The 11,973-nt window shown below is 43.8% G+C and overlaps 2 protein-coding genes across 7 annotated transcripts in view; one reads left to right on the top strand and one right to left on the bottom strand.

The window, feature by feature from the left end:
- The window catches only part of LRRC49 (leucine rich repeat containing 49), a 42,106-nt gene extending 40,253 nt beyond the window's left edge, over positions 1-1,853 (bottom strand). For 2 of the 4 annotated variants that reach the window (XM_035553781.2, XM_035553780.2), the window contains exons 1-3: positions 1,715-1,853; positions 1,039-1,101; positions 404-491 (exon numbers count right to left, since the gene is read on the bottom strand). In XM_035553781.2, coding sequence (XP_035409674.1) covers positions 404-491; positions 1,039-1,101; positions 1,715-1,768 — 205 coding nt within the window. In that variant the 5' untranslated portion in view covers positions 1,769-1,853. Of the gene's footprint in view, positions 1-403; positions 492-1,038; positions 1,102-1,438; positions 1,542-1,681 lie in introns of those variants that run through there. The other 2 variants (XM_050712906.1, XM_035553782.2) reach the window with 2 other exon arrangements.
- A 1,925-nt stretch (positions 1,854-3,778) lies between these two features.
- LARP6 (La ribonucleoprotein 6, translational regulator) lies at positions 3,779-11,166 on the top strand. Of its 3 annotated transcripts, none has more exons than XM_050712907.1 (3): positions 3,779-3,989; positions 8,531-8,723; positions 9,119-11,166. In XM_050712907.1, exons 1-3 carry the CDS (start codon positions 3,823-3,825, stop codon positions 10,190-10,192), a joined length of 1,434 nt encoding a protein of 477 aa, XP_050568864.1. In that variant the 5' UTR covers positions 3,779-3,822; the 3' UTR covers positions 10,193-11,166. The 3 variants fall into 3 exon arrangements, with proteins under 3 accessions (XP_050568864.1, XP_035409676.1, XP_035409677.1); XM_035553783.1 differs by lacking the exon at positions 3,779-3,989 and adding an exon at positions 5,248-5,303; XM_035553784.1 differs by lacking the exon at positions 3,779-3,989 and adding an exon at positions 6,460-6,503.
- The last annotated feature ends 807 nt before the right edge of the window (positions 11,167-11,973 follow it).

Genomic DNA, 11,973 nt, shown 5'->3' on the forward strand with positions numbered 1-11,973 from the left:
GAAAGGAGCACACAATAGGAAAACTCTTCAGATTAGGTTGCCATCCTAGAAACTAATTTTGTCTATATATATTAAAATGTTAAACATCCAATTACAGGTTATGGTACAGAACTGTGTGGCTTCAGAAAGCATAAGATCGTGGCTTTTTAGGTAAAAGAAAGGATGTTCTTCCATAAACAGAAAGAGGGCAAAAAACAGTGAAAAAAAAACTGCACTAGGCAACAGAGGGATCGGAGCTTCAGGTTATGATATAGTCTGTTAGGAAAAATTGTCACATATGAAAGAGAATCATATTTCCTAATCATCACACAGTCTTTCTTTACTGCCTCATTAATAATAAAAAAAAGAGATTAAAGACACAAAACAAACAAAAAAACAACAAACAAACCCTATTGAATATCACCTTGCCTTCCTGAATAGCTTTTTTCCAGATCATGCTGCAGAAGTCTATTGTGGAAAGATGACTGCTCTTTATTTATCCTGAATTCAAACTGTAACAAAACACGTAAAACAAAGGTTGAAGTCTTCAAATGCAAAAAGTGTCTTTACACAGACAAACACAACCTTACAAACAAATACAGTTCTCAGGACACTCTGGGAATGCTTCAAAAAATAAATCTGCTCTGTATTTATGAAGAACATTCATTCTAATAAGATACGATCACTTAGAATTCACTTTTAGAAACCAAAATGAAAACATGAACATTACCAACTCATACTTCTACAACTGATTAAGGAGAGAAAAAAAAAACACTACACGATAGGACTATTGCAATTAGGGGAAGGAAAAATGTACAGATGGAATCATAAGAATGTATATTAAATTTGTGGCAGGCTATGGTATATCCTAGTGTCTTGACACATCTTCACTAGAATGAAATGCATCTTGAAAAGGGTATCAGATACAATGGGTAATAAATTAGAAATCAACATATTTGTATTGAAAAGACAATTCCTAACTGAAAGCATACAAATGTGGCTATATCATAAAAGCACGTTATTTAATATAGCTATTAAAGTAAAAAAAAAAGTAATTACTGGTTTGTTTTTATCAGGTATTGAGGAGGTCTGGATAACCAGCTGAAGACCACAATTATTAACCTGCAAATAAGAAGAAGATAAAAAGGGAATATTTGTCAAAAACATGCAACAATACAACAAGCTTAATGAATATGTTTTTCCCTCAAGAAAGGCACCTTCAGCACTACAGTCTGGCAATAAAAGGAACTATCTTTCAAAATTATTATGAAGAATATTATTTTGTCATAGCGTTAAATAAAACTAAGTCACGTTCGGTTTTATAAACGCCAAAAGGGTGACTTTAACGGGTATGCTTTGTTGTGAAGAAAACGAGTGTGTACATATAAATACGAGAACTCCCTTTTATTGCTTGTTACCCTCTTTGACGGGGCTGTATACAACAAAACGCCCCACTTACCCGCTGAAGGACCAAACGCCCAGCACAAGCACCGAACCGAGCGGCTGACACGCCGCCTTCCCCAGCACCGAGCCCTGCCGAGCCGGGCACCCCGCGGGGACGGCCGGGCCCCCGAACCGGCACCGGCCTCGCGGAGCTGCCCGCGGGAGGCTCCGCGCCCTCAGCCGCGGCCCCGCCGCCTCACGGAGGCGCCTCACAGCCCTGACACCGCCACCCCGAGGGGACACGGCCGCCGCCCCTCACCGCGCCGCCCGCCCCCTCCGCGGCGGCACCCACCGGGCCGGGCGCGGCCCGCGAGCCCCTAGCGGGCCGGCACTTGCTGGGCACCATGTCAGCCCACCGCCTCGCCTCGCCTCGCCTCCCGCCGGCCACCGCCCCTCGCGGAGATCGCTCCGCCGTTACCGCGGCAACCCCCGCTTCCGGCCCGCTCCGCCCGCCGAGGGCGCTGAGGGCCGGGGCGGGGAGGTGGGAAGTGGCTGCGCTCCTGTCCCCGCCCGCGGACGTCTCCCTGAGGTGCGGCCCTGTCAGACCCCGCTAGAGCCCTGCCCTCGTCGCTGAGCAGCGCGGGAGGCTTTAATACGGGCTTAGGTTCGGGAATTCGAACGGTTTGTTTGTTTGTTTCGGGAGTCAATCTGTGGAGTCGGGCACCTACTCCGTATATAAATGTAAATACGCTTCTGGAGTCTCGCCTGGCAGCGGCTGTGTAACGGGAACCGGTGGCTGAGGCACCTCGGCTACCCGGGCTCGCCAGCTTCTGCTGCCCGGGCGCACTCCTTTTTTTTTTTTTTTTTTAACTACAAAATAAGTAAATATTTAGTTTGGAATCCTGTGCCAACAAGGCATGTGCCATAAGAAATTTGTGAGAGCTTCGCACAAGAGAGGCTCACAGGACTGTAATCCTAACTGTGTATCAGGAGCTCAGCTGAGACGTGGGGTCCCCTCCAGGGGACTTACCTCCGTTACTCCTGGTTTTAAGTTCTCCGACCGTTACAAGCACTGATTCAACTCTACTGGTAATTGAGCATTATAGATCGCTGCTATATTAAAAATAAATAAACAAATGGTCGGGTAGTTTCAATGATGGTCACATCAACACAGCGTTTGAAATGGCGTCAGTCTTCATCCACACCAATTATCTCAATATCAATAACATATTAATTTGCGCAGTAGGTGACAAGGATAGTAGGACTGCTCAGAAAACAAGTTAAGCATCAGCGAAGCCATTCTGTGCATCGACCGCTGGGCAAGCAGGAAAATTGATCTTCTAGTTTTAACAGATTAGAATGTCTCTAACCCTGACAGAAGGAATCGTCAGATAAACTGGGACGTTCCTATCCCAGGTCCTTCTGGTTAGTCGGAGCACAAACTGGTTCTTTGCTCACGCCTTGTTCCACTCAGGGAGGCAAGCAGCTGCCTGGCCTTAAATGCAAACCCAGAACCACAACCCCTGTACTCGCTCTTTCCTAGAATGTGTTTGTGTTTTCTTTTCGGCTCCCACTGAAATCAATAGCATGAGGACGCCCTACCCAAGCCTCAGAACAAAATGCTGTTCCGTTAGCAGAGAACAGAGGTTTGGCTCATGAGGAGGGTTAGCGCATTTCATAAACAAAATATTTCATCCCTTAAGGCATGTTAAAAATAAGCCAAAGCCACAGCGGCAGAGCGGTCGTTTCATCATGTTTGATGCCAGCAGCTCTGACTCACGGGGACTGTTTGTCACGATGAGAGTGGGCCCCTGAGTGCAAGCTGACCTTTTGCTAGTCCGAATTTTTCAGAAGAAAATGTTGGAGCAATATGGTGGAGTACAATTGAGACGAACACCACAGACAAACAGCAAATGGGGAGGTGTCTTAAAGACCCTACCTCCATTTAGCAGGAAGAAACATCTTCCCTGGCTGAGGAATGAGTATTTGCACGGACATCTGGAATGATTTAGAATTTAGTAGTGAGAACGTACATGTTACTCCAGTAGTGGAAACACTGAAATACAGTGGAACAGACTTAACTTCAAAGTTAAGGATGTGTTTCAGAAAAGGGGGGTCTGCATCAGAGTAACGTCCCGGGGGATGTAGTTACTGCTTCATACCACGCACCATTACAGACCGGTGCTCTGCACAACACAATGCACCGGGCCTCGCCCTCTGCTCGCGTTGTGTCTAGCTCCCCCCTTAACCTCTCTGAATTTCCCGGAGGGCTGAGGGCGCAGCGACGCCGCCGCACGCGGGGCCGAGCAGCCGGGCCCCGCTCCCCACTCTCGCCGCCCCGGGGCGGGCAGGGGCCGGCCGGCAGCCCGTGGGCGGGGAGCGGAGCGGGGCGGGGGGGCGGCAGCAGCCGTGGCAGCAGCGCTGCGGGCGCGGCCCCGTCGCTCTGCGGCGCCCAGCGCCATGGCCCAGCCGCGGCCGGGCGGCGTCGGCGGCCTCGAGGCGGCGGAGCCCTGGGCTGAGCCCCCCGGCCCGGAGGCGGCAGCGGGGAGCGGCCCGCGGCGGGTGGCGGAGGCGGAGGAGAGCGGCGGGGGCTGCAGCGAGGAGGACGCGGGGCGCTGCGGGGCCAGGTGAGCCCGGCGGGGCCAGGAGGGACGGGACGGGGCCGGAGGGGGCCTCTCCCCGCGGGGCTGCCGCCGGCACCCGCCGGTTGCTGCGGCTGAGGCAACGGCGGCGGGGGCGGGCGCAGGGACCCCTTCCCGGCCGGTAGCCGCCGGGCGAGGCCCCTCGGGCCGGGCCGCCCCGGTGCTGCCATCCCCCCTGCTGCGGGAGGGGGCCGGGGTGGTGGGGTGGGGTGGGGTGGTGGGTTCTGGGCTGCCGTCGTGGGGGTGCTTTGGCATTGGAAAGTTTGCTGGGCTGTGTTTTGGCGTGGCGCTGTATGGATTTTCCTTAGTGGAACGTGAACCAGCAGACCTGGTCTGGGGCTTTGGACCCAAACTGAACAGTCTACGTGCAGAAATAGTTACCACTTCATAATCTACTCTACACCTGACTATTTGATTATGCCATTAGTGTTTTCTGTATTTAAAAACAAACTGCGGGAATTAGTATTGATGCCCGATGTTGCTTTGATGACTCCCAGAAGTGCTTGCTTGTGAAAGGAGCATTCAGGACTTCTGTGCCAGGACATCGCAGGGAGATAAATTAAGCTATTTGTAGGGCTATTTGTAGTTCCTCTCGTGTTTTGTACTAGAGCTGCAGGTGTAATTCAGTCATGCACAGATTCAGGTACTGTAACGTGAAATTCAGTGCTCTGTTCTAAAAGCAATTGTTTCTAATCAGTTCTCTAACTTCATATCCTAGCGTTTACTCAGCATGAATTGCCATGCATTGTTTTAATTCATAGAGGTGTAGCTGGGGATGGGGGATTTTCTTCAGTTGCCAAGGTTGTCAACTACATCCTATGTACCTAGCAGGTGAGCAGAAAGTGATTTTGGTGTGCACACTTGCTTTGCACTTATTAAGTGGTGTGATTCTTGCTAAAACTAGCACAAAGCACTGTGGACAGGCTGTTCTAAAGAGTTCATATAGCATTAAAACTGGATATAACTGCAAGGCCACTGTAATAACAGTATTAAAATTAAAACATCACTATTAAATTTTAACATAAGCTTGTTCTGTAGGTGTAAGAACATTTAGCCCTGACATACACTAAGAAAGGTATGGGTATTTTTTCAAGCTTTGTAACACATAATAGGTAACTCTTAAATGCCACTTATTTAATCCTCTCCAGTACGCACTATCTTCAAAAATGATTGCAGACAATGCTGATCTATACTCAGTTCTTGTGGAGGTGCCCTTTTTGTAAATGGCCTCTTCCTGATCCAGGAAAGCCTAGAGATAATGCAATGGACAGAACTGCAAAGGCTCTACCACAAGACTGGGTGAGTGAAGTTCACACACGCTTCTGCCATTTGCATGTAACCTTAGCTAAGGATTTAGTTTGGGAATGTGGTATCTGCTGGGACATGATTTACCCATTCATTTACAAAAATTGTCAGGGCTGGTCTAAAGTCTCTGAGAGTGAGCCATTGCAGTCAAGCTAAGCTAGATGTTAGATTTTTATTTTATTTTTTTCTCAGATTCTAGGCTTTATAACTTGAAAAATGAAAGCCAATTCCTCACAGTCAAGACACTACAGTTCTTGGTGAGGTCTCCGAGTATTTTTGACATTCAGTCCTCAGCCCCTTAGCTGCCAGGCACTTCAGAAAAATCTTATGAGTGTTTATAAGAAACAAGTTTCTCTCCTGTGCATAAAGTAAAATTATTCTTGCCCAACTTAGATTTCTTTTGCATACAACCAGACTCAGGAAGAATCTGACCTTCAAAGGTGGATGTTTTTTATGGTGACATCTGTCAAAATGTTTTTCAACAGAAATTGAGATTTAACAATTGATGCTGCCACCTGTCCCATTAGTAGGCACCTAATATTGTATGCACTGGTTTCTGTTAACAGATTTCCACTGCCTTGAGTAATTGCACTGTTGGAACGTCAGCATAATGCTGTTTGTTGTGCTTTTTAATACAGTACCGTATTCTTTCCAAGACTCAGCAAAAGCTTGTCCAAATGTTAGGCTCTATCCAATTTAATATACTGTTTGTGAGTTTTGATATTTAAAGTTCCAAATCCATGCAGATATGTTAATTTTCTTGTATGAGTAACAGCCAGATGAGTCTCAGCATTACAAGGTTGTTTTCAAGTCTATCCTAAGTTTTGACAAGTGTATCTTTCACAAAGCTCTAACTAAATAAGTAAATGAAAGCTGTGACTAACTACTAGGCACCTGTTTTCTCAGTATTGACTGATCCTGATTCATAAACTACCTTTGCATTAATTTTGGAGTTGATGCCTTGGAGGTACTACCAGTTGATTATTACTATGAGTTAGTATGGAGCTAATTACAAATTTCTGCAATTGCAGGAGGTGAAACTCCCAGTACAGCACTTAATGAGGGCTGCTGTGAAATTTTGTGAAAGCTGAGCTGTTTGCCAAATATAGAAATGGTGTATAGTTCTGACTGACCAATATTTGACATTTTAGAGAGGTGAAATGAGATGTTTCGTCCTGATTCAGTGTTAACACTGTAAGTAAGAATGGAACTGATGCAGTTTGTTTGTTTTTTTTTCCCAAGCATGATGCTCCATTTTCTTTCCATCTGAACCTTCTAAATACCTGCAAATATCTGTACTAATAAAACCTGTAAAATTTGTAAGCTGCATCCTGAATTTAAGGTAAGCTTTTCTTAGCAGAATACGGATATGTTAAAACACTGACAATCTAAATTTCTTGTGCACACACTAGCTCTGAATTGGTAGTGAACAGAAAATGAGAGGTAGTGAGGTTAGAGAATAGCATGAATGAAAAAGAAGCAACCTTGTTTTTCTTCTGTCTAAAATCAGCACCCACACCATTAAACATATTTTACTATCTTAATAAATTTATCTGTTATCCTCCACTTCCAGCATTTTCAAAGAACTGAAATTCGTATTTTTTTTTCTCTCTCACTATTGTCATTCCTTGGAACCATACCCCATTAAGTGGCCAGAGAGATTTTAACAAGGATATTTCTAGAATTGTGTGACTATCTGTGTACAGCTGATGCATTGCCCTATCAGGGAAAAAAACTTAAAAATAAATAACTTGTTAGCCTCAAAGAGCCAGGTCTCAGACAACTGCAATAACCTATCATGAGTGGGGGCACATTCACTGTGCAGATCCCATGGCGGGGAGCAGCACTGTCAGGCGCACGGCAAGCATGGTGGTGGGCAGCAGGTCAGTCTGCGCTAAGATTGCAGTCTCCAGTTTGTCTCCAGGACAAACTGCAAAAGGCAAGGTGATTCAGTAGCCTTCACCCACCTACAGGATTGCCCTCGGAGGACCCTGCTACAATGCCTGCTCCTTCTTTTTTAATGATTTCAGAAGCTCTGCAAAAAGCACTTATGAGAAAATGTGTGGCTCCTCCTTTTTGTTGCTGAGATATACAGGAGACCATACAAACATCAATTACATGATTTATAGGATCTAGGGAGAATAGTATATTTTTCTGAATAGAAACTTTTGTGATGGTCCCAAAGCAAAACATGGCTGCTAACAGCTAAAAAACAAAAACAACAAACAAACAAACAAACAAAAAACAAACAAACAAAAAAACGGCCCTGCCTTAAGATAGATTTGTGCATCATAGTTATAGCAACATCTGTGGCTGTGGGTGAACTGCTTGCCTCAGTGCTAGATTACAGTTTAAATGGTCATTTGTATTCCAGAAACAAACACACTGCTGTAACTGGATGTGGCAAAAAGTTTGGCTCAATTCCCTGGTTGCAAGATCTTTTTTCAGGCTAGGCATCTCAGCAGTGCTCCACTTTGCACATACCTAGGTAACAGGATGGGAGGAGGAGACAGCAAAGATGAACGACATCTTAACAACCTGCACGTGTGTGTGCATATACAGCTGTTCTGAGGTATGGTACATGAGCTGCTACTGCACCAAAGTCCTTACTCTGAGACCTGCAAAGAGTTTCAGTCTGTGCATAAACTGCCAGTGAAGTTCCTCTGTCAACATGGAAGCAGTCTGTAAGAAGTGCAATGGTCCTGTCGCTCTGTCTTACTCTCTGGGTACTGGCTCCTGGTACCAAATGCGTTCATGCAGTGCAGATGTTTGAGAAAATACCATTGCATCAATTTGGAATATTAATTCTCTGTTATGTGATACTTACTCATGAAGCACAGAAATGTTAACATGTTCATATTGACAAATGAACCACTGTCACTGGGGGACCTTTGTATAGCACTAAGCTCTCGTGCACCTGCGTGTCTGTTTTGGTGTAGGATTGGAGTTGGCAGCATTTTCAAGGCATTCGTACACATCTCATTGTTCTACACTGAGCTCAGCTTTTGGAAGGAGCTCAGGATTCTTTATGCTGACTGGAAAGCATCATCAGGAGCTGGCCTCCTGCCTCAGCTGGATAGGGCTATACCTATTCAGTGCCTACATATAAAAGAAGCTGGAATCAACATTATGGCTGTTTTTTCATTTTGAGAGATTTATTTATTTTACTCCACTAATATGAGATGAAGTTCTGGTAATCCAATTATTTGACTGTTTTCCAGTGGTGGGGAACATGATGACGACTTTGACCAGAACTGGAAACCACCAGACAATGACCTGATCCAGAAGTTAATAGCACAGATTGAATATTACTTCTCAGATGAGAACCTTGAGAAAGATGCCTTTCTTCTAAAGCATGTGAGAAGAAATAAGATGGGCTATGTCAGTGTTAAACTCCTCACTTCTTTTAAGAAGGTAAGTTAACTCATTTAGACTTCAAGTCCTTTGTGTAAGCCTGACAAATCTTAAAGGAAAACAACCAGAAAGGTATGAAAATAACTTACTTTATAGAGGCAGTTCCACAGTCTTTATCTGCTCTGAGGGGCTAACTCAGTTTTGATGTGATGGTTACTTTAAGCTATGCATGAGCAACTAAGTAATGCTGGCAAAGTTACTTTCTTGTCTCTGAGAAAGGAAGGTAAATTTGACCTTTGCAAAAGTATGGTGATACTAAAAACAGAGTAGTAAAAGGTATCTATCAACCAATGTCACAAAGTTTCTTGACTGGAGCTTGCATCTGCCTTGGATTTCTTTATGATGTTTATGTGGGTTCAATCAGTTGTACTGCTTAACCTATGTTCGTCTTCAAGGTGAAACATCTTACCCGTGACTGGCGAACCACAGCCTATGCACTGAAGTACTCTGAAACTCTTGAGCTCAATGATGATAACAGAAAGGTTAGAAGAAATACTCCAGTTCCGGTGTTTCCCGGTGAAAACCTTCCTACCAGAATGTTACTCGTGTATGATATCCACATGATTTCTGAACTGCAGGGTCTTAACAAACAACAAGAAAATGGATGTATGCAAGAAAAGGTAATGGAGCATCTCCTCAAAGCCTTTGTAACTTTTGGTGTAATTTCATCAGTTCGGATTATCAAGCCTGGTAGGGATCTACCACCTGATATCAGGAGGTTCAGCAGCCAGTACACCCAAGTGGGAACACAGGTATGTGCAGTTATAGAATTTGAAGAAGTAGATGCTGCTGTACGTGCTCATGACTTCATGTGTGCTGAAAAGAAAGAGACTGGTATGAAAGTTGTCCTAATAGGCATGAAACCTCCAAAGAAAAAGGTTCCTAAAGACAAGAACCATGATGAGGACACCAGCAAGAACTTTAAGAAGGTTAAATCTCTTAACAAGAGAGTTGAGGAACTTCAGTTTGTTGGTGATGAATCTTCAGCAAATAGCTCTTCTGACCCAGAGAGTAATCCTGCATCACCACTGTCAGGACGTAAAAGTACTGCAACAAGTACTACAAATAAGTTGAGTCCTGTCATTCACCCAAACAACCATTTGAGTCCTAATGTGTCACCCAGATCAAGTCCTTGGAATAGTCCATCTTCTCTAAGAAAAGTAACCAAAAAGTCGCCGCTGGCTGAAGACAGCAAACTTAATCCAAGTACTAGCCCTGAAATTCCAAGGAAATGTACAGATTATTCTTCAGATAGCAGTATCACTCCATCTGGTAGCCCCTGGGTACAGCGAAGAAAAGCTCAAACTGTAACGCAAGAGAAGAGTCCAGGCACTAGCCCCATGTTAGCTCGGAAAATACAAAATGCAGATGGTCTACCTGTAGGGGTGCTGCGGCTGCCTAAAGGTCCTGATGGCACTAAAGGATTCCATAGCGGATGTGAAAGAAGGAAAGCCATGAAGAATGAATAAATCTTTATTTCAGAATAATTCCACAAGTAAGCCAATTGCTTTTGTTCAAGCCTGGTGAAAGACTGTCACTTGAGTGACTGAGTTAAGTCAGTATTTAATTTTTAAATATTTTATATTTATACGGAGACTTTATCATTTGTACATTTGTATTTTCACTTCACGGAATAGTTGATGTTGGAAGGCATCTCTGGAGACTGTCCAGTGCACCTCTCCTGCTGAAGCACAGTCAGCTACAGCAGGTCAGTTAGCACCATGTCCAGTTGGGTTTTGAATATCTATAAGGATAGAGACTCCCCAACCTCTCTGGGCAACCTGTTCCAGTGTTCAAACACCCACACAATAAAAAAAACATTTCCTTATGTTCAGGTAGAATTTCTGATGTTTCAGTTTTTACCCCTTTTCCTTTTACTAGGCGACACTGAGAAGAGCCTGGCTACATCTTTTTTATTCCTTCCCATCAGATACTTAAATATACTGATGAGATCCACCCTGAGCCTTCTCCAATCTAAACAGCCCCAGCTCCCTCCCCCTCCAATATGAGGGATGCTCCAATCCCTTAATCATCTTATACACTTAACCTAATACAGTAGCCTTATCCACATTATTTCTACTAGTGTGAAATGGCTAAACACTGAAACAGGCATCTAAAATCATTAATATAATTACACTATTTGCAAACATGAGGAGCAGGATGTAAATGCTTACTGTTTAGCTGTTGTATTATGATAAGCTGTCATATGTTACCAGTCAAATCATAAGGAACGTAAGTTTTGAAGACTTCCTGAGTTTGTCTCAAAAGAAACAGAGAAACATGCTACAATGAGCAGTTGCTCTCTGCTTGCATATCTCCCCGGAGAGTTGTTTAATAGGACCAAAATGTTTATTTTCCTGTGATGTGAGTAAAGACCTGGGCATTGAAGACTGTTCTGTGTTATCTCATATAATCAGATGGAAATAAACTAAATATTAACTCAGTCTAAATCTATTTCTTCTACTTCAAAAATAAGCTGAGCTGATCTATACCATATGAAATCCTAGAAATAGTTTCTCAGAATTTACACTGCATTCACTAAGTAGTGTTTGCTGCCCTATTACTTAAGTGGTGATATTTCAGTCTATGTCAGTCGTTGTTATGCAATACTGTACCACTAAAACAGCGTTATCTCACTAAACACTGGTTATTTCACCTAACTCTGGATTTAACAAGTAGGCTTGGCAAGAAATGCTTAAATTAAAATTACTATTATTCTATCTGGAGCCAAAGCAGATTCCTCTGCAGTTTTAGTTCAAAAAGTTACACTTCTGAAAAATAGCCCAGTGATAGTAAGAAAGTAAGGTTTTAGTTTCTGATGTATAACTTGTGCACTGTGCATGACAAAGGTCTAATCCAATGGCAATTCTTCATTCCAAACCTCAATATCCTTTCCAACTTGGATTTCTGCTCTAAGCATGTTCTGCAGTGTCAATAATTGTAGTAACACACAGAAATCTGTGTACAGAATTCCATCAGTTCTGCATATAATTCTGTAGCCACCCAAATACATTTCCGTTCTTTTCCCTTCACTTCACAGAACAGAATCCTCCGAGTTGTCTCCTGACTTCCATTACTGGCAAAGACATTATAAATACTGTTGTATACAAGAGGTTTTTTTTTTTTTTTGGCCTTTGTCTTGTTTGTTTAAATTAACACCACATCTGCAAGTATCTAAGCAACAGGTAAGTACATGTAGCCTTCAGAAGAGCGATTCCCTAGCTCCAGATTACATACAACAGCATTGTTT

The sequence above is a fragment of the Cygnus atratus genome, chromosome 11 (genome assembly GCF_013377495.2).
Source record: "Cygnus atratus isolate AKBS03 ecotype Queensland, Australia chromosome 11, CAtr_DNAZoo_HiC_assembly, whole genome shotgun sequence".
Lineage (NCBI taxonomy): Eukaryota > Metazoa > Chordata > Aves > Anseriformes > Anatidae > Cygnus > Cygnus atratus.